The 20,598-nt window shown below is 52.3% G+C and overlaps 1 protein-coding gene across 2 annotated transcripts in view; it reads left to right on the top strand.

The window, feature by feature from the left end:
- Positions 1 to 20,598, top strand: part of WASHC1 (WASH complex subunit 1) — a 110,229-nt gene that overhangs the window by 13,002 nt on the left and 76,629 nt on the right. The window contains exons 1-2 of one of the 2 annotated variants that reach the window (XM_078874092.1): positions 10,054 to 10,158; positions 16,370 to 16,481. In XM_078874092.1, coding sequence (XP_078730218.1) covers positions 10,136 to 10,158; positions 16,370 to 16,481 — 135 coding nt within the window. In that variant the 5' untranslated portion in view covers positions 10,054 to 10,135. Of the gene's footprint in view, positions 1 to 10,053; positions 10,159 to 16,369; positions 16,482 to 20,598 lie in introns of those variants that run through there. The other variant, XM_078874091.1, reaches the window with a different exon arrangement.

Genomic DNA, 20,598 nt, shown 5'->3' with positions numbered 1-20,598 from the left:
GTGTTCGTAGCTCAGTGCGCGCTAACCACTGCGCCACCGCTCCAAAACACATGCGCACGCGCGCACACACACACAAAACTGCTCGGCTCTAGTAATGCCCGAGCCAATCGAGGGGAAAAAAAAAATAGAATTGACAACTCCAAAATGAGGTATTGATGCTTCTTAAAACAAAGGTTCAGAGGTCAGCGAAGGGTTGCACCCAGTTTATAAGGCTGCTGGCTAGCTCTGGCTGCGCTTCTGGGGGGGCAGGCGCCGGTTGCAACCCCATTCCCCCCCCGGTGCTCGTCCAAGGGCTCTCGTGTCGTCCCTCGTTGAACCGAGCGGCAAACTAATGATTTGTTTGTTTCCTGGCCCAGCAAATACGGCGACCCTGCGGCATTTGTTTCCGTCCGATGGATTTAATTTGCGCGCTGTGCGGCCGTGCACGCCTTTGCTTCCACGGCTGCTGTTTTAGCGTTTCTCTTCACGCGTCTCCCGCCCGCCCCCGCACCAACGATTAGCACGGTTGGCTACGCATGGCGCGGAAGAAGTTGAACACGCGCGCACAATATCTGCCAAAGTTAACGAGAGGGGTTGCACAGCAACGAGTGCGAGATGCATGAGCCTCTGCGGCCCAACGCGGTGACGTCAACGCGTCGTCGTGTGACGTCGTCTTGTTCTCACGGCTACCGTTGCGAACGGAAACGCCTCCGCACGTCTGGAAAGCGTTGCAGAGTCCGCGAGTCGGCGTGCGTCTTCCTCCTCGTTTAATTGAAGCCGGCCGCGACCTGGACGAAGCTGCTAGTAACGCGCGTTCGCGCCCCCACCCTCGCAGCCTCAAATGTTCTACCTCCCCCTCGACCCCCCCCTCCCCCCCCCAAAAAAAAAGAATATCGCCGCGGCAAATGAACGTAATCCACTTTGGCGCGTGGAGAAGAGAGAGAGGGGGGTACCGCGTGAATCGCCCTGGGGTCGCGCGTCACGTGTTCACGAGTGAGACCGTACGAAACGCGCCGAGGCACTAACTCCATTTGCTAAATGCGTCGTTCGCTTTCTGCTTTGGGGTGGGGGGGGCGGAACTGGCGGCTTTTCCGCATATTCGTCTCGAGCGGAGCGGACGCGGTTTCGTTCTCGCTCACTTTGCCGTCGTCGGCAACACCGGGCTCGATCGGAGGCATCTCGAGATTGAACGCTCGCCGCTGGTGAGGCAGGGCCAGAGGTCGCAACCTGGTACCCGATACCCGTTCCCTACCCGATACCCGGCTACCCGTACCCGGCCGGGTACGGGTAGCCGTTTGCGACCCTGGTGCGGCCAGGTACGGGTACGGGTAGGCCGTGAGTCACTGGTGAGTAACCGTTTGTCACTCATTTCGGGTAGGGTACGGGTACGGGTAGGGAACGGGTACCCGTACCCGGCCGGGTACGGGTACGGGTACCCATTTGCGACCCTGGTGCGGCCGGGTACGGGTACGGGGTAAGGAATCAAAACCCGTTTGCGACTTCTGGGCAGGGCTCCCGGGTCGACACGGAGGTCGGAGCACTCAGCCGGCACTGCTCTCAGAATCCTTGGGTTTTAATTCGGGCAGCCGCCCTTGCGATGAGAGTCCGCGTTCTCGCGTGTCGCGAGTTGGCGGCCTCCGTCCGGTCACCAACGGCTTGGGTGTAATAAGCCGTCACGTGGAATCTGTTTCCGAGCGTCATTGTCCTGAATTGTCGCGGTGAGAAATTAAACGTCGGTTTGATTTGTCACGCGGCTGACATTACAGCCGGTGGCGGGGAAGGGTGAGAAATGCCGCCCTCTGCTGTGCGGGAACAGAGGTCGTTCGAAGGGATCTTGGGGGGGGGGGAGGGTGGGGGGGTAGCTCTGTGTGATGCCCGTTTCCTGGTGGTTGTACCGCCCTGCGAGTGATTTGAATGGACGTTTCAGGACGTGACGGCCAACACCACAATCGGAACGAAATTGTGGAGAAAATAATAATGACAAAGAATGTAGCCGCCAATCGTGTTTTTTTTTTTTCCCCCCCGATTGCGTTGGCACGGGTTTTGCCGAGCGGGAGGTTCAGGAGAGGGGGGGAGCAAGAGACCACGTGTATCAAAAACAAAACAAGTCCCCAAGCTCCAGATCCCCTACCGCGATCCCGCGGTTGCAATCCCTAATGAACCCCCCCAAGGTGCGAAATAATTCATGGCCCCTTCAGGGAAGTGAAGGCGAGCGTCTGTGACCCCCCCGTTGGCGTTTAGGGAAGGTCGTTGAAGCATCGAACTGAATAACCCCTCTCGCTCACGCTGCCAAATTGACAGCGTTGACAAAAAACTGATAAAAAACAGGCGAAGCAGCTGATGCAGCTGATGCAGCTGATGCAGCTGATGCAGCTGATGCAGCTGATGCCGCTGATGCAGCTGATGCAGCTGATGCCGCTGATGCCGCTGATGCCGCTGATGCCGCTGATGCCGCTGATGCAGCTGATGCAGCTGATGCCGCTGATGCCGCTGATGCCGCTGATGCCGCTGATGCCGCTGATGCCGCTGATTCAGCTGATGCAGCTGATGCAGCTGATGCCGCTGATGCCGCTGATGCAGCTGATGCAGCTGATGCAGCTGATGCTGCTGATGCAGCTGATGCAGCTGATGCAGCTGATGCAGCTGATGCTGCCGCCCTCTTTATGTTCATCCGGGCGAGGTGGCGCGCGCCTGCCCTCCGGCAGAGGTCGCAACCGGGTACCCGATACCCGTACCCTACCCGATACCCGGCTACCCGTACCTGGCCAGGTACGGGTACGGGTACCCGTTTGCGACCCTGGTGCGGCCGGGTATGGGTAAGCTGTGAGTCACTGGCGAGTCACCGTTTGTCACTCATTTCCCAACGTCTTGTCTCTTCTCACAATTCAAGTTCCTAGAATCAACCCACCCGCGCCTGCAACATGGCTTCATCCCAGAGGTCGCAATCGGGTACCCGTACCCTACCCGATACCCGGCCGGGTACGGGTACGGCCGGGTATCGGGTAGGGTACGGGTACCCCGATTGCGACCCTGGTGCGGCCGGGTACGGGTACGGGTAAGGAATCAAAACTCGTTTGCGACCTTTGCCCTCCGGTGCTTTGCAGGCAAGGGTTGCTGGACTACGTGCATCTTTGTCAAACTCCCCCAAAACTCTGTCGACTACAGGGAGACCAGCAAATGCCAGTAGAGCAAAGGCGTCTTGCGAAACCTACCTTTAGCGGACCTTTGAGTGTGATTAAAGGTTTGTTTAAAAACGATTAAACTATAAACTTTTCTATTTTACCAGGTGAAGGCCCACTGAGCTGTAAAGGTTTTTATCAGAAGCGAGCTGGCCACAAATGATAGCTGAAGTCTCTCCAGTAGGTCGTGGGCTCGATCCCAACCCTGACACCGGGATATTGGGAGTTTGCGTGTTCTCCCCGTTGTCGCGTGGATTTTTCTCCCGGTCCTCCGGTTTTTCCCTTGACATTTAGGATCGACACGTGTTTAGAGTATTTGTCCGCTATACATTTTTCCACTTGATGAGCCACTTCGTTGAGCTATCGTTTGTGACCAGGTCGCTTCTGAACAACAGCTACGTAGCTCAGTGGGAAATCGTTTTATTTTTTTGCTTGGTTTACAATCCCGTCTAATTCCACGTTTATTCACGCGCAGATTGGATGCTGCCGTGTGACTGCTCACAAACCGAAGATTGCCCTGCAAGCGTCGCCCAATGCAATAATCCGTGTTTGAGAAATGCAAAAATCACCTGTTCAAGAGATTGGCTGCAAAGATCACAGGTCAGAGTGGCTAGCTGGCATGGCTGAGAATCTGGGTTCGAACCCAGGTTTGTTTCCTGTGATTAAATAGGATTCTCAAACGTCGTGAGTTTATGGTCACGAGTGACACAGACTCGTGCAGAAATCAGTGGGTTGTTATTAAGCTGAGTTCTCAACCAACGTAAGTTGATGGTCTGAACCCAGTCACCGATGACTGCGCAAAAGAGCCATCGCGTTACATCGCGTTACATCGGGTTCTGCGCTTGCTTTTGCGACATTCCAGCTGTGAGAATGAAAATGACCGGTTTGCTGCAATGCGACGACTGCTCGTCTAGTCAGTGGCAGTGTGGCTGGTGAAAGTGCTGCCCTCTACTGTGCCGGGACAGCGATTGCCACTTCAAAGCGATCTCGGCGGTAGCTCTGTGAAATCCGCTTCCACGGGCCGGCCCTCCCTTTGCGAAGGCTCCCGCTTTTCTGCGAGGCCTCCGCGTGGTGCCTTCGTCTCGCCGTGACGTGACGCCGACGGCTCGGGAAAACATTTCCGGGAGGGAGGGGGGGGTGGGAAAAAAAAAAACGATCGCTTACACAATATGGGCTCGCGAGACCCGCGTATTGGAGTGAGCGTCTCGGAGCGACGGGCTCCCGTGGGCTCCCGTGGGCTCCCGTGGGCTCCCGTGGGCTCCCGTATCCTCTCCTCCTCCTCCTCTCTGCGGCAGCCTCACCTGTAATTATGACGCGGGTCGCTCCTTCCTCCCCGCGGCGGTTCGGCGGCCGCCCCAACGTAGGCCGGGCCTGCGGGTTTTCTAATTGCGCCGAGAGCTTCGGGATACGCGGCCCTCCCACGTGGAACTCCCCCCTCCTCACCACACTCCCCCCCCCCCCCGCCCCCCCCCCCCTTTGTGGACAGCCCGTAACATTCCCTGTGAGACGCACGCTCCGCTCCAAAGCCCAGCGCTGCTATTAGGCTGTCCGTTAACCGCAAAGGGGAAGCCAATTAGAAGAAGACGGTAGGCATCGTCGTCGTTAATTTTCTCTTTTTTTATTTTCGAACGTCGGCTCCGCCGCGCGTGGGTGACTTGTGTTCGCCGCGTGTCGTCGTGTCGCCCGCTCAATCTCGATGCCCCCCCCCTCCCCGCCCCTCCCCGCCCACACCCCCCTGCTCTCCCCCCTCTGCTCCCCCCGTGGTGGTGTTGACATTATTTTGTTTTCTTGTAGTGCCACACCCCACCCCCCCCCATCACCTCTCTTCACATCGAGGGCTCGAAGCTGAGAGTCCCGTTGCCCGACAGCGCAGAGGATAAGGGGGGGTGGGTGGGGTGGGTGGGGGGTGTGAGGTGGCGAGGGGGGGAGGAGGGACTGTAGGGGGTGAAGGGGGTGAGGGCGACCCCCAACGGGTTACAGCGGGGGATGTCCCTCCGTGTGCGTGTGTGTGTGCGCGTGCCTTTATAGGTGCTCGCTAACAGCACTTGCCCCAATAGTCTGTTAAGGCTACACGGGGGGGGGGGGATCTTTGTCTCTGTGGGCGAGCGTTGAAGACGATGCCCCCGCCGCCAAAGAGCGAGCGAAGTCAAACTGCGCTCGGTAATTCCCAGCCACTCTCAGTGGTCATTTAGGTCGGAAATTGGGGGAATTTAAAGATGAACGGGAAATAGAATAGCATCAAATATGTACGCAAAATTAAAACCGAATGAATTACTCGCTGGGAAGTGCACTCCTGGCTGTGCCTTTTGTAATTACGAAATTGGTCTATTAACTCTTTCCCTCTCGACGCATATTGATTGTGTTGCGTTACTCAATTTATTTTGCTGGCACGAAATTTGGTGCCCAAATCGAAAATGCTGGCGTGAGGCCTCTTTTCAGAACGGTTCCATGCTCCGATTTTTCATTAAGGCCCTTATTGAGTCCACTGCTGGATGAAGGCCTCCCCCACTCTGTGACCCATCTCGTCAATGCTATTTTGCTGGCAGTGGCTGGCGGGGGGGAGGGTGGAGTGGGGGGGGTTGGGGGGAGGTTGTGCGGTGGAGGAGGCAGGGAGCTCAGGACCAGTTCGGATTTCTAAAAAGAGCGTAGCACGCAAACCGTTGCTCCACCGCTCTGCTGTACTGGTGCTGCCATTGCAGCGATTGAGAGTGAATTGAGCGCCCTCCATTAACGGCGAATTTGCCGTTCTCGACAACAGCGTGCAGTGGATTTGCCGAACTAAAATTGTCTTCATGTTTCGGGTCAGACCTTGATATTTATTAAGACAGGTTTTACATTTCCCTCCCCTCTCTCTTCATCTTTATTTTTGTGTTATTTCCCCGCTCCCCCCTCCCCCCCCCCACCTTATGTCAGGGCTTGAAACGGTGATGGGCGGCCAGGTAAATTGATGTTGAGCGAAGGTCAGGAGTAGAGGCCACTCGGGAGGGGAGGCCACGTTAACGTGCACTTGGCTTTCGAGATGCTTTGCGTAATAGCTTCGGGATTAATACCGCGATTGCTGATACGCTGGGTTGACCTCGGCGGTGTTGCTGTGCCGCGCGAGTGGGCTCAGTGTTAATCCGTTACTTAAATAGAGACATACATGGTGGTGTTAGGGGGCAGCACAGGTGGATTGAATACCCAATTCCACACGCACAAATACGTAACACAAATGTCCCCCCGTACGGCACAGTGGTAGGTGCTGCTACGAGCACCTGTGAAGGCCGACACGGCACACAAGGAGGTGTGGGCAGCACCACGCTCGACCGCCTTTGTCTCCCCAGTGGCGATGTTTACACGCCGCACCGGGTATTCCTTTGAGGCCGAGTTGACCTAGGGGAGGCCCAGGACCGGTTCAAATATTTAGCCGTGAGCACGAATCGAACTCCGGTCGCCGATTTCCTAGCGCAGAGCGCTGATCGCTGCACCACTACTCCACCCTCCACACTAATTTGCAAAGACAAAGATCCCCCATGTAGACTTTAACAAACTGTTGGTACAAGTGGTGTTAGCGAGTACCTAGGATGGCCAACATTGCACACGATGGGGTGGGTGGCCAACACCACACCCGATGTTTACACACTGCCCCAGGTACTCATTTAAGGCTGAGTCGACTTAGGGGAGGCCCAGAACCGGTTCAGATATTCGTCGCTGATGTTGGCCGTGAGCGGGAATGGAACTCGGGTCGCCGGGTTCGGAGCGCAAGCGCGCGCGCCGCCCCGTACACGCAAACACGCGCACACGCGCACGGACGCGCGTGCGCACACGCATTCACACGGAGACACATGGGACCTGCTAGGAGTTAATTTCAGTTGGGCTGCTCACGATTGATGCAGAGATGATGGGTTTTTTTTTTGTTGCCGTGTATTTTTTTTTCTTTCATATTACAACCGAAATAAAAAAAGGGGCCTCCAAAATTGTTCCATTACCAACAGAACACCTGCCACATTACGTATATGCCTAGCTGGTGGCGGCAGCGGTGTCGGCAGCAACAGCAGCACGTGACAGGGGTCACAGGTCAATGTTTTGGGAGCTGCGGCACGGCGATCGGCTCCGCGCTGAGAACCCGGCGACCCGAGTTCGATTCCCGCTCGCGGTCAATGCCGGTGACGGCATTTCTGAACCGGTCCTGGGCCTCCTACCCCCTCGGTCGACTGGTCTCCAAATGAGTCCCCGGTGTGTGGTGTGTAAACATCGTCACTGGGAAGACAAAGGCGGCCCAGTGTGGTGCTAGCCACACACCCCCTCTGTGTAGGTGCTACTCGTGAACGGCATTTGCCCAACACTTTCTTTGTCTTTTTGTGGCCGCTGCGTATGTAGTGGCTAGATATTTACACTATGAGACCTCCTTTACCAGTGGCAAAATATAGTAATAGGTTTTTTACCCTTTCAACTCGTACAAAAACTGACACCTTTATACAAGGGATCATGTTTGCAATAACCATAACACAAGCAGTCAAAATGCAAACAAAAATAAACAACTCTGATGATGATAATGACAGTGCATATCATTATCATCATCAGAGTTGTTTCATTTTGACTGCTTCTGTTGTGGTTATTGCAAACATGATGTCTTGTATAAAGGTGTCAGTTTTTGTACCAGTTGAAAGGGTAAAAACCTATTACTAGTGGCGAGATGTTAACTACCTCGCCTGGTGTACAGGAGGCAGTGGGTTCGATCCCGACCCTTGACACCTGCTGTATATTTGGAGTTTGCGTGTTCTCGCTCTCTCTCCCCGTGGCCTGTGTGGAATTTTCTCCGGAAAAAACATGCGTTTGAGAGTTATTTGGCCTCTGTAAATTTCCACGCGATGATTAGCCGCTTGCTTCGTTGAGCTAGCAATTGTAAGTGCCGTGTCGCTTCTGAGAAAGAGCTATGAAGCTCAGTGGGACGTTACCCTGGTGAAATAAAAAAAAAGTAAGTTTAGTTTTAGTCCGCGGGCTCAGATAGGCCTCGGCAAGGTAAGGTAAAAGTGTAAAAACAACGAGCCTACCTTTACCCTACCTTTTACCTTACCACAATACAATCACTCTACCCTACCTTTTACCCTTTAGCAGGTAAGGTAAAAGGTAAAAAGCAACGAGCTTACTTTTACCCTACCTTTTACCCTTACCCCTTGGCATGTCGACACCTTTACCCTTTTACCGGTAAAAAGGGTAAATTACCTTACCTTGCCGAGGCCTCGGCGCAGGGCTTGAATAGCTGGTTCGTTCAACCCTCTCAACGCTTCAGAGCCGCAACGTCCGAGTTGACAACGTGCACACGGAGCACATGGGCACGGCCCAGTTATCGAGATTGTTCAGATTGTTTTGCTGCTATGAATGTCCAAATGACGGGACACTTTGTCGCGCTGCCATTTGTGAATGCCGGAATAAAAGAGAGAGTCCCTCCTACTCGTGTCTGTGAATTAGCACACTCCACTTGTTTGAGCATATAAAGCCCACTTTTCCCTTTTGAATTGTGACCAGTTTGAGACATCACTCATCACTTGAAGCGGTCAAACTAAAGTCACCAGGTTCATAGGGCACCACGCTAACCACTGCGCCACAGCTCCAAACAACAACGACAATGATAGCCGCCATTCACCGCAAAGCTTGCACCGGGGTAGGGGCAGTTTGAGGCCATGTGACGTGTCGAATGCTCGCTGGTAGGGAGGTCACGGGAGAGGCCCAGGTGGAGCTGACTGGACTTGCCGACGATTGGACCCTTAGCAGCTCCACGCACAACATATATGTACACACACACACGGACAAAAAAAATCCCTCTTCGCCTAACAGACGGTTGAGGTCACTGCTGTTAGCGAGCGCCTATTAAGGCCGTTGCAGCACACGAAAAGGTGGGTGGCTAACACCACTGTGTGCCGCCTGTCTCCCTGGTACTGATGTTTACACACCGCACCAGGTACAGTATTCATTTAAGGCTGAGTCGACGTAGGGGAGGCCCAGGACGGGTTAAAATGTTTGCCACTGTCAGTCGTAACTCTAGCTTCACACACAATGACAAAGATCCCCCGTGTAGCCTTCGCAGACTGTTGGGGCAAGTGCTGTTCATGGGCACTTACGCAGGCCGGTACAGAAAATTAGGAGGTGTGTAGCCAGCACCACGCCCGACCGCCTTTGTCTCCCTCGTGGCGATATTTACACACAGCACAAGGTACTCAATTGAGGCCGAGTCGACCTCGGTGAGGCCCTGGATCGGTTCAGATAATCGTCCCTGATGTTGGCCGTAGGCGGGAATCGAACTCGGTTTGACGGGTTCGTAGCGCTGCATGCTTACCGCTGCACCCCCCCCCCTCCCCGTCAGAGACAAAGATCCCCCGTATAGCCATAACAAACTGTTGGGGCAAGTGCTGTAAGCGAGGCCGGCACGGCGCACGAGGGGGGTGGGTCACCAGCACCACCCCACGGCCGCTCCTCCACACGCGTGCACACGCGTGCACACGCGTGTACATGCAGCACACGCGGCGCGCACAAGGCCGACGCCGTCTCGTGAGCCCACGGGAGTCGGCGTGGCTGCGTGGCGCGGAGCGCTTAGCGATCCGCCTCCATTAGCGCCGCACCGAGGTTGGCGACCGCCCACGCGCCCCAGCTGCTGCTCGCGACCCCCCGCAGCTCGTCAAATGCATCGCGCGGCCCGCGGATAACGATAGCCCTGCGTCGTCAGCGCCCGCCTCGTCGGCTACAATGGCCAATTATACCGTAATTAAAACGTTTTTTTTTACGATTGCCCCCCCCCCCGCTAATTGGACCGAATGTAATTTGGGTCAGGTTGATTTAGGGGGGGTTGTGGGGGGGGGGTATATGAACAAATCGGGCAGAGTGTGGTCCCGCCCTTGAAGTCACGCGGGTGGTGGGTTTGGCCTTCGAGCACGGGGGGGGGACGTGCGACGTGGAACGTGGAGCGGTGACGCCGGGACCCCGTTGCGTGGGCCCCTGGCATGGAAGAGACCCATCGCCGGAGGTTTGTTCTACGCCTTCTGGAAGGCCTTCGCCCAGCTGCGGATGGACCGCGGCTGACGGCGGGGAACGATGATGACGGTGGCGGCGGCGGCGTATCGCTCGTTGCCAAGTTTGATGAAAGTGGTTCATGCGTGAGCGTGACGGACGGCCGTGGAAGAGGCCTTTATCATCCAGCAGTGGCTAGATCATGGCCGATGGTGACGACGACGACGACGATCATCATCACTCATCCAAGCACGGCAGCATTGCCCGTAACACCCCGCCCTGACCAGAGAATTGTCGTGGAATCTGAATTTCAGACGCTGTGTTTCCGACAGACCTGTTCTTCACCTGAGGACGGCTGCTTGCGTTGTGGCCGAAACGTCGTGAGAATTGTATTTTATTTTTTATTATTTTATTATTTCCCTTCTACGTGACTTTACCGAAAGAACCAAGAAGATGAATCCCTGCAGTCACGAAAGCTTTAAATCGAAAAAGAGTTAGTGGCCCTTCGTGCGTCCTTTCTGTCGGAGTCTTTGGTTCGCGTTATGCCTTTGGAGTGCCTGGGAATCAAAGGCTTGCTTGCAAACGAGACCAGTTCTGAAGGCCTAAAACGCGAAGTGGGTGGGTAGAAGGGGGCGGCGAATATTCTTCAAACTATGGGGGTTCTTCGTCCTTTTCTCTTTCATAGCATGCGAAGGCGCAGCTTTTTCATCACGAGAAATAAACATGCTCTGTTTTGCAGGCTTTAATAATTTTTTTTGTCTCCGTGGGTCTTTTATCTCCTTTAGCCTGGGAAGGTGAAGCTAATCTGTCTGTGCCACACGCGACTCTCGGCTCTAATGAGCCAGCGCTGCGTGAGATAGCGTTTGCCGGAAATGCGCTCGCCGACCGTCAAAACAAACAGCTGTCCCAGACGCCCAAGCAAATGAGGTTGTGTGGTCGGATGTAACGAGTGAATTTTCAGCGTCAACTTTTTCGAGCTCACCAAAGTTGCTCAGAGGTCAGAGCGCTGAGCCGGTGGCCCCACCACCACCACCACCGAGATGTTGAGTTCAAATCCCGGCAGTCGCCTGCGATTAAACCGGCTTAAATGCATCCGTGGTTTCAGCCCGGTCACCCATGACTGCCACAAAGACACACACACAGGCAAAATTACATTTGCTTCTGCAGTTCATTTGGGAAAACGTTTCAGCTGTGTGAGAATTAACAACATCGGTTTTACTGTGGTGCAATGAACATTAGTTTCGGGAGCAGGCTGCGTGAGAAAGCGGTGCCCCACCACTTTGTTGATCAGAGGTCACCTGAAGGGCTTTCAGTTGCGGCTCTGCGATGTCTGCTTCCGCTGGGTGTTCTCACGCACGAGTGAACCGAAGGGACACTTAATCTCCTAACAAGATGGGGTCATCGCTGGGAGCCACCGGGATTGTAGTGGGCAGCAGAGGAAATAGTCGTACAGTGTTTTCGATTGCTCCCGCATCTATGCTCTCCCCCACCTTCACCAATCTCACCTTCCATTCATCGGCACAACCCGCACATCATGAGGGTCCTCATCCGGCAGTGGAATGACAAAGAGGCTTGTACGGTTTTACTTCGGTTCATAAATTGCCCCAGGGTCAACTTGCACAACGCGTATTGCCCAGCAGCAGCTTTGCCTCAAGGAGTGCTTTGGTGGCTGCCATCGGTGAGAATTCAAACCCGCCACTTTATTTTACCTTCCAGGCGAAACCTCCGGGCCCATTGAACGCTGCTTGCATCACGCAATTTGTGTTTTAATTTGTGTAATTAATTGTTTACTTCTAATTTGCGTGTTCGCGTGTTATGTTTCCCTTTCGTTCAAATTGGCGTGCCATGTTTTTCCAGTTAGTTACGTTTTCCTATGTCCTAATCCCCTTTGATTTTGCGATATGCCGAGTGGTGGTAATAAGCAGCGTGGAATGCACCTCCAGCAGAAACTCTCTTTTGGTTAGAGAGTTGGCAAATTTTTATTTGATCGTATCGTGGGTGGTTAATGTGGCCGCAACTTGAATTCAAATGCGTTATTAAATGCTACATTAAATTGCATAATTGCGTTATGGTGCAGATGTCTGCTCTTCTGCATAAGTGAAATGTTGCTAAGTAAGTTGGTGGTCATCAGTGACTGCACAAAAAAAAAACCCCATCACATTAGCTTTGGATCTGCTCTTAATTTGGTTAAATTTCATGCCTGACAATTAAAATGTCCCTTTCATTGCCACGCGACGAACATCGCTGTCGTGTTGAGTGTGCCGTCCCGCCACCTTTGTGACGTTCTGCTCCCGGCCACGCGTTGCATCGCGACACCCGTGCGAGACGGCGACTGGCTTTGGCGGAGGACTTCATCCAACGGTGGATTGACCCGTGGCACGCGATGACTGTCGCATTGTTTCGCATGAAGAGGGTTACGAGTGCGCTGCCGGGCCGTTGGGCTTACGGTACACGCGCGACGCAGAGCTCCGCTGAACAAGCTCCAATCCCCCCACCTTCCCCCCCCCCCCCCCGCTGCTGATTTTGCAGCAGCGAGATTCGCGAACGCGAGAGCAGCTGCCGTGCAAATCGAGGCAGCGTTTGGGAATAGAGGGGGGTGGGCAGGTGTGAGATCTTCCGCGGTTGTTGGACTGCCCGTCACATGAAAGGAGGGGACCGGTCTTACGGAGTGCTGCCCATGTGTGGCTGAAATGGTTATGGGTCTCATCCAAATGGCCCAGAGGCATCGTTGAACCTTTCACAACCCGTTATTGATGTGGGTGTGTGTGTGTGTGATATAGCAGCCAACATCATGGGGTTTTTTTTTGTTTGAATAAAAATATAACTGCGTAGAAATTGTGTTCTTACATCACTGAAATGGCAATGCATTTTTGGGTCTGGGAATTGCTCGAAATCTATCCTGACTGCATTTTACTAATGTGTTGTGATTAAAGGGGTACGTCAACACCAAAGCGTAGGCCGCATTCGAGTCTGTTTTACAAATGGACTATTTGTCCTGTGATGTTGCTGGTTCGTGTCGGTCTTGTGCGAACCAACAAACCTTCGCACCGTCCGTCATTCACGCTGATAACAAGCGGAGAGATGCGAGAGCAAGGTGTCAGTTTTGTACCAGTTTAAAGGGTAAAAACCTACTACTATATTTTGCCACTGGTAAAGGAGGTCTCATAGTGTAAATGCTTACCCCGAGCTCTCAATACTCTGATAGTGCGCCGTGTTTGAGTTGCACGCCTTTTGGCGTCATCTGGTCCAACACCAATGGAGACTAGGCTCTAAGAAAAGCTGTGTCGGGTGTGGACCAATCAACTTCAAGGACATTGCATATTATTATCATTATCAGAGTTGTTTCTTTTTGGTTGCATTTTGACTGCTTGTGTTGTGGTTATTGCAAACATGATGCCTTGTATAAAGGTGTCAGTTTTGTGCCAGTTGAAAGGGTAAAAACCTACTACTAGATGCGAGAGCATCGGCACGGAGGTTAGTGCACTGGCGCCACGAGTCCGGTGACCCGAGTTCGATCCTTGACGACAGCCAACCCCGTCGGTGGCGAGTGATACACGAGCCGGTGCAAGATCCCTCTCCCCTTTCACCAACCCGTACTGGCCAGCACGGTGAATTATGGTCGAACAATTCCCCGTGGCTGACGCGACATGTGCAGCCCTTTTTCATAGTAATATGATCTTTTTTCTAGATGTGAAGTTTTCGTGACTGCAAGGATCCATACTCTTGGTTCTTTCGGTAAAGTCACGTGGGTAGAAAAAAAAATCACGACGTTTCGATTGCAACACGAGCAATCATCATCAGGTGTGACAACCACGGCAATAAATTTTACCGTAAAATTTCTTGCTGTGGTTGAAATTTCATGCTGTGATTGTCGCACCTGATGATGAATGCTTGTGTTGCAATCGAAACGTGGTGATTTTATTATTTTATTATTTATTTTCTTTACCTACGGGACTTTTACCGAAAGAACCAACAGTATGAGTATAGTAATATGATACACAATGGGTTGTATGTAATGAGTGAAAATCACACAGCACATTGAAATGTTGGGCAGTGGTCCTTCTTCAGAGTAGAGAGACGAGAGAGAGAGAGGTTATCTCGCCTGCATGCGGTTGGAGATTGCATTTAGCAACGTGATGCCTTGGAATTGCTGTGATTTTTAAATCCTTTATATTAAGTTCACTTGCTTGCTTGCTTGCGCGCTTACGACCGTGCAAATCTTTCAGTCGTTTTTTAACCCACTTCCCGTGATCCAATCGAGCTGACATTTTGCACACAGACTCGTTGTGCGTGACAATTTATTGTCGTGAAATTTTTTTTCCAAAATTTTCCACTTTTTAGGAAAAAAAAAATTAATATTTAATTTAAAATACCAATGTGATAAAAATGAAACTCTTACTCAAGAAAAACAGAAATGAATAATAAAATGAAACCGATGCCACGCATATAAATGATTTATAGTGAAAAACTCTGTTTTTACGGGTTAATTTTTTCCCCCTGTAGTTGAGCGCTAGCGGAGTCCATGGAGACCACTGTTCGTCAACCAAATTTTGTCCGCGGGCCACAGAATAAAATGAGCGCGAGCGTGCTGGCAGACCATTCGACGTCGTACCTTTCCGACGCCCCGAGGCATTATGACGTCGTCCGGCCTGGACATGACCTTTAACTTCTACCTCTTTCCGACAGAGATTTCATCCCCCCCCCCCCCCCCCCGTTATCTCTTTTGTCAACTCGCTCATCTGTCCTTTTTTTTACCTGCGACATTCTTATCCCGTCTGTGTCTTATCTCGCTCATTTGTCTCCTCTCCTCGATAATCTGTATCTCTCGTCTCCGGTTCTGTCATCCCTGCGTTTGATTTCTCTCCCACTCATCTCACTCGGCTGCATCTCTGATCTTTTCGCTATCTTATCACGCGCGCAAAAAAACAAAAATTGAAGTTCCTCTTTTTCGTCACGCGAATTTGTCTCTTTGCGTCTTCGCGAAACCGTAAGAGCGCCCAAGGGCCAGATACGGCCTACGGAGGCACCGCCAGTCGGAGATCCCTCGACGTAGACAGAGGCCGTGGCCATCTGCCGCGATGGACGCGACTCACGCGGTTCGTTCGCACAGCTCCGCCTTTTAAGTTGTCTTGTGGTTGTTGTTGTTGTTTGACTTGCATCCCACTGGGATTTTTGCACACAGCGTTGGTGTACGGTGCTTTTTCTGCAATATTTTGTTGTATTTTCTTGGATTTTCTGTTTGCACTCAGTCACTTTAAGATGTTTTCTTGTTCATGTGTTTTTTTTGTTTGTTGCGGTTGCACCCGATTCAAGAGCCGAATGGCGCACAGGGCTACACCTAATAAATGAACTTGAAACTTGAAACTTGCCTGTGCCGTGAAAGCCCCTTCGCTGCGAGGGGGATGAGCGTGAAAAGGCGGCGGAGCGCTGCGATGATTTCCACCGCGGCGTCTCCAATGCCCGTGGGTTCAGCCGAGCAATCATGAATCCCAACCCCGAGTTTTAACCCCCAGCCCGAGCCGACCCTAATCCGAAGCCTTAATTCCGTGACCCTGTCCGTAACGCTAACCCCGACCCTCCGAATGCCATCGTGTAACTGAAGCCGTAACCCGCGATTCTAATTTGAATCTGAACCCATAACAGTAACACAGAATCTAACCATCAACTCCAATGCTCATAATAACCCTAACTCCTTAAACGTAACCCTAACCCTGATCTTAACATAACTCGAGCCTAAACCTTCAACACTGTCCCCAAACCTACCCCGATCCCGAGCATCAAACTTAACTCCTAGAATTTATGATACTGACTCTTCTAGCTCCTTGCATTAACCCTAACCCGTAACCACTAACACTAACTCGTAACCACTAACCCTTAACAGTAACCCCTAGCCCTAACGATTCGCATTGACTCTTAACTCCTCGGTCTTCTTTCGTACGGCTGCTGATGTAGATGCAGAGCAACAACTTACATTTCTCATCTCAGGCGGTCGAGCCGACCGATCGCGCCGCGTCAGGAGACAGCGGAGCAGCGTATCGCCGCGATGTCTCCGTCGTATTTTGTGGGTCGGGAGTTGCGTCCGTTCTATGTTCTACGGTATGTTCTGGACGTCCCTAACCCCTTACGGGGGACGCTGAGCTTCCATCGCCAACCCTAGCCCCTGATCTCGAACCCTCGCCGTAACGCGTGCGCTGTGCGCGTGCCGTGTGCGCTGTGCGCGTGTTCAGGCTCTCGCAGAGGATCGAGGAGAACAGGAGCCGGCTGCAGGGTCTGGACACACGCCTCTGTCTGGCCCAGGCCAAGATTGACCACATGAAGGGCAGCAAAAAGGCCATCAAGGTCAGTCGGGCCACTCGCTCGGTGGGGGGGGGGGGTGGTGGGTCAGTGTCTGGCAGCGGCACACGTTGTCATTGACCAGTCCGGCCGGCCGGGTTTGAGCTGCGCGTTGAGGGTTGGAAACGCGGTGCACTTTTAAAATCGCCGAGATTGAAACTAATTTCTTTAGAACTGCTTTTTATGTCTAGTTTGTTGTCCCCCCCCCTCCTCCTCCTCCTCCCCCCGCATCTCCGATTAGTGCGATTGGCTATGTACCGTGCCAAAGAAGTTCAACAGACATACGTGTGTGTGTAGAGACAGTTTTTTGGCTAACCATCGAACAAAGACGGTCACGGCCTCGCGTGCTTTCAGATGCACTTTTTGCAGCTGTCTGGAGTGCTCTTCTTTCCGATATCAGGAAGCCACTGGAGCCATGCACTTTGAAATCATCTAAATGGAAAACGAATTTCTTCAGAACTGCGTTTTGTGTTTAGTTTTGTTGTCCTTCGCCCGCACATCTGATTAGCGTGGTTGGCTACGTACGGCGCGAAAGAAGTTCAACATAGAAACACGTTCTCAAACTTTCTCTCGAGCTTTTTGCCACGCACTACCGCGGGCGTCTTAGTAGCAGTTGAAGGTCGAACTCAAGTCGCGTCGGTGGTAGCGCAGCACTCCATCACGTCGCCACCGCTCCTCCGCCCCACTGCCAAAACATTCCAGGGAGTCGAAGGTGCCCGCAGTTGTGCGTGGCGAAATATTGAGAGTGGAAAAAAAGTATTTGAAACTCGGCCTCCTCTGGAAGACTGCGCTGGTATTTTGAGCGGCCACGGGAGCGTATGTGCTCGAATGTACGTAAGTTGAACTTCTTTTGCACCGTACGAAGCCAGCCGTGCTAATCGGAGGTGCAGGCGAAGGACAGCAAACGAAATACAGAAAAAGCGGTTCTCAAGAAATTAGTTTTCAATGTCGATTTAAAAGTGCATGGCTCCAGTGGCTTCCTAATGTCGGAAGGGAGAGCGTTCCAGACGGCCGCGGAAGCACATCGCGGTGACCCCACCGTCTTTGTTTGATGGCCAGCCAGAAGCCGCTGCCGCGAGGATGACCGGAGTCCGCGTGTGATGGTTTATGCTCCTTGAGATCAGCGGGGCATTGTGGTTCATTTGTGGCAAGCACTTTGATGTGGGTGGAGTTTTTTCTTTTTCTTCCTTACTGTGATATCCATGGGTGGGGGAGCAGCGGTGTTATGGGCAATACTGCCCTGCTTGGATGAGTGACGTCATCGTCGTTGTCGTCATCATCATCAGCCATGATCTATCCACTGCTTGATGAAGGCCTCTCCAAGCCGCCACCGCCTCTTGTCCGTGTAACGACGCGCACGTGAGCTGATTTAATTGCTCCAACTCTGCGCGGGTCCCATTTTCTGGCCTGCTTCCTCCTTCGGTGATCATACAACTAGAAGAATGAGAAATACAAAACAATGATTACGAGAAGAATAATTTACATCCCTCTTTCAATCCTATGCTAGATGAAGGCCATCACCCGACACCTTGTCCATCCGTGGGGTTTGTTTGACCATACTTCACCACGCTGGTCAGTGCGGTCTGGTGAAGAAAGGGCCCAGCGTCGTTCCAGACATGACTCCTATACCTGCCAAGCCCTTATCAGTGCCCTACCTTATTACAGACCAATTCAGACCTTATTGGTCACCTCCGTACCCTTATAAATTATCATAAATTATAATTATTATAAATTTCAACGTTCATCCTGCAAAGTCCCATCACAAGGGAGAAGAACAAACATGTTTTTTTACTCAATTTCCCTGTACAAGAACACGGGTAAACCGTATGGGTTGACAGGTATGCTCTCCACTGTGCCAGCACTAAACATCAGAGGTCGCAACCGGGTACCCGATACACGTGTACCCTACCCGATATCCGGCTGCCTGTACCCGGCCAGGTACGGGTACGGGTACCCGTTTGCGACCCTGGTGCAGCCGGGTACGGGTACGGGTAGGCCGTGAGTCACTGGTGAGTAACCGTTTGTCACTCATTTCGAGTAGGGTACGGGTACGGGTAGGGAACGGGTACGGGTACCCATTTGCGACCCTGGTGCGGCCGGGTACGGGTACGGGTAAGGAATCGAAACCCGTTTGTGACTTCTGCTAAACATGCATAGAGTCTTACCTGTAATACATTTCTTATGGGGCTGAGTTGACCTTGACCCGGCACTTGAACTCAAGCTGTCGCGACTCTGTGCGAGAGCGCCCTCCTGTTTTTCTCCCCCCACTAATGCCCGTTCATGATCCCGGAGAACGCCACACGGCTCAGCTTGTGATTTAACTGTTAACCGAACAAAGAGGTGGTAATGGACGTTTTACATGGCTTGTTTAACTTAAGCAGCCTGCCAATAGGTGATTGCGTGTGCAGTGACTTTCAGAAAGGTTACAACGTGGGCCTCTGGTTAACACATTTTCTTAATGCGCAACTTTGTTCGGGGTGGCATTTTACTGAATCAGCTGCCTATTTATTGATTCGCAAACGGGGACGCACGCCTTGTGCGTGCGGGGCGCGCGTATGTGCGCGTGTACGGACGGCGCCTGGTGGCACTGCGGATAGGGAGGGCTTGACTCGCGATAAAAAGAGTTGTCGGTTCGAACCAGCCCCACGATTCCTCGGGCGATCAATAAAATCGGTACCACTTTTAAAAGTGTATGTCTCCCAGTGGCTTCCATATATCGGAGGGAAGAGCGTTCCAGATGGCCGCAGAAGCGCATCTGAAAGCGCCCGCGCGATGCGGTAAAAGAGCGTTTACCGAGGTCGTTTTATCCCTCTACAATTTCACGCGGCTCCGGAGACGTTTGCCGACGCCTGCGTCGTAAGAGCGACGCGAATGCCTCGACGTGAACTAAATTGCGAGTGTAATTATTCCTCGCCGCGCTCCCCGACGTTTGATAATCCACACCGCCGCCGCGAGCGAGCGTGAAGGGAATCGGGCGAACGGGACGGTGAACCTCGAGACCTGAGCAATGAAGGGTCGTGATTGACTGGCTTTGATGCCGACCATCAAGCATCATTGGAAAAGCCGCCCCCCCCCCCCCCCTTCACTCGGCCGTTGTCTCCATAGGCCACGTGCCCGCGGGCTTCACAATAAAAAAAAAAAATCCTCGATTCCGAGGACCCACCATAATGACCTTTTAGGCAAGTGCGTTAAATATTTAATAGGACAATAAGAATAAAAACGGCTTTAAATATATTCGGTGCCGTTTGATATCTGCTCGGGGTGGAATTCCTCCCGCGACACTCTCGGCCTCGGAGTCATCGTGAAATGTCATTAATGCGGAGTGGCACATTTTTAACGTCCCGACAGATCGCACCTAACGGCTCTAATCGCAAGACTCTGTTCGCTGCAGTGCAGTGCGTTTCCCACGACGTCGAGCAAAACGCGGGCATCGCCACATTGTTACAAATCAAAGTAGCCCATTGGCTTGAAGTTATATTAGAAACATTTTTAACCGCATCGCGCGCTTTCAGATGCGCTTCTGCGGCCATCTGTAACGCACTTCCTGTCCAATATGAGGAAGCCACTGCAAGCTATGCACTTTCAAAACCAGATTGAAAATTCTAGATTTGAAGCTTTCGTGACTGCAAGGAATCATATTCTTAGGTTTTTTCGGTAAAGTCACGTAGGTAAAACATCAAAATTAATGAAAATAAAATAAAATAAAAACAAAAAATCACGACGTTTCGGAGGCAACACAAGTCTCCGTCATCAGGTGGGACCGTCACAGCCAGATTAGCTGCATCAAGCTGCATCAAGTGATGCAGCTAATCTGGCTGTGACGGTCCCACCTGATGACGGAGACTTGTGTTGCCTCCGAAACGTCGTGATTTTTTGTTTTTATTTTATTTTATTTTCATTAATTTTGATGTTTTACCTACGTGACTTTACCGAAAAAACCTAAGAATAAGATTGAAAATTCATTTCTGGAGAACTGCTTTTTTGTTTTTGCTTAGGTTGGCTACGTGCGGTATTTTGTCGATGTAGTTACACATGCCGGCACATTGGTGCTATGCGCAAGGGCGACAAAAGTTTGATTCTCGAACATGGCCCACGGCTACCACAAGTGGCGAGTGATATCCAA

Source organism: Lampetra fluviatilis, chromosome 38 (genome assembly GCF_964198595.1).
Source record: "Lampetra fluviatilis chromosome 38, kcLamFluv1.1, whole genome shotgun sequence".
In the NCBI taxonomy this organism is placed as follows: domain Eukaryota; kingdom Metazoa; phylum Chordata; class Hyperoartia; order Petromyzontiformes; family Petromyzontidae; genus Lampetra; species Lampetra fluviatilis.
Note: the sequence above shows the minus strand (reverse complement) of the source record. Positions and strands in the feature narration are given on the sequence as shown.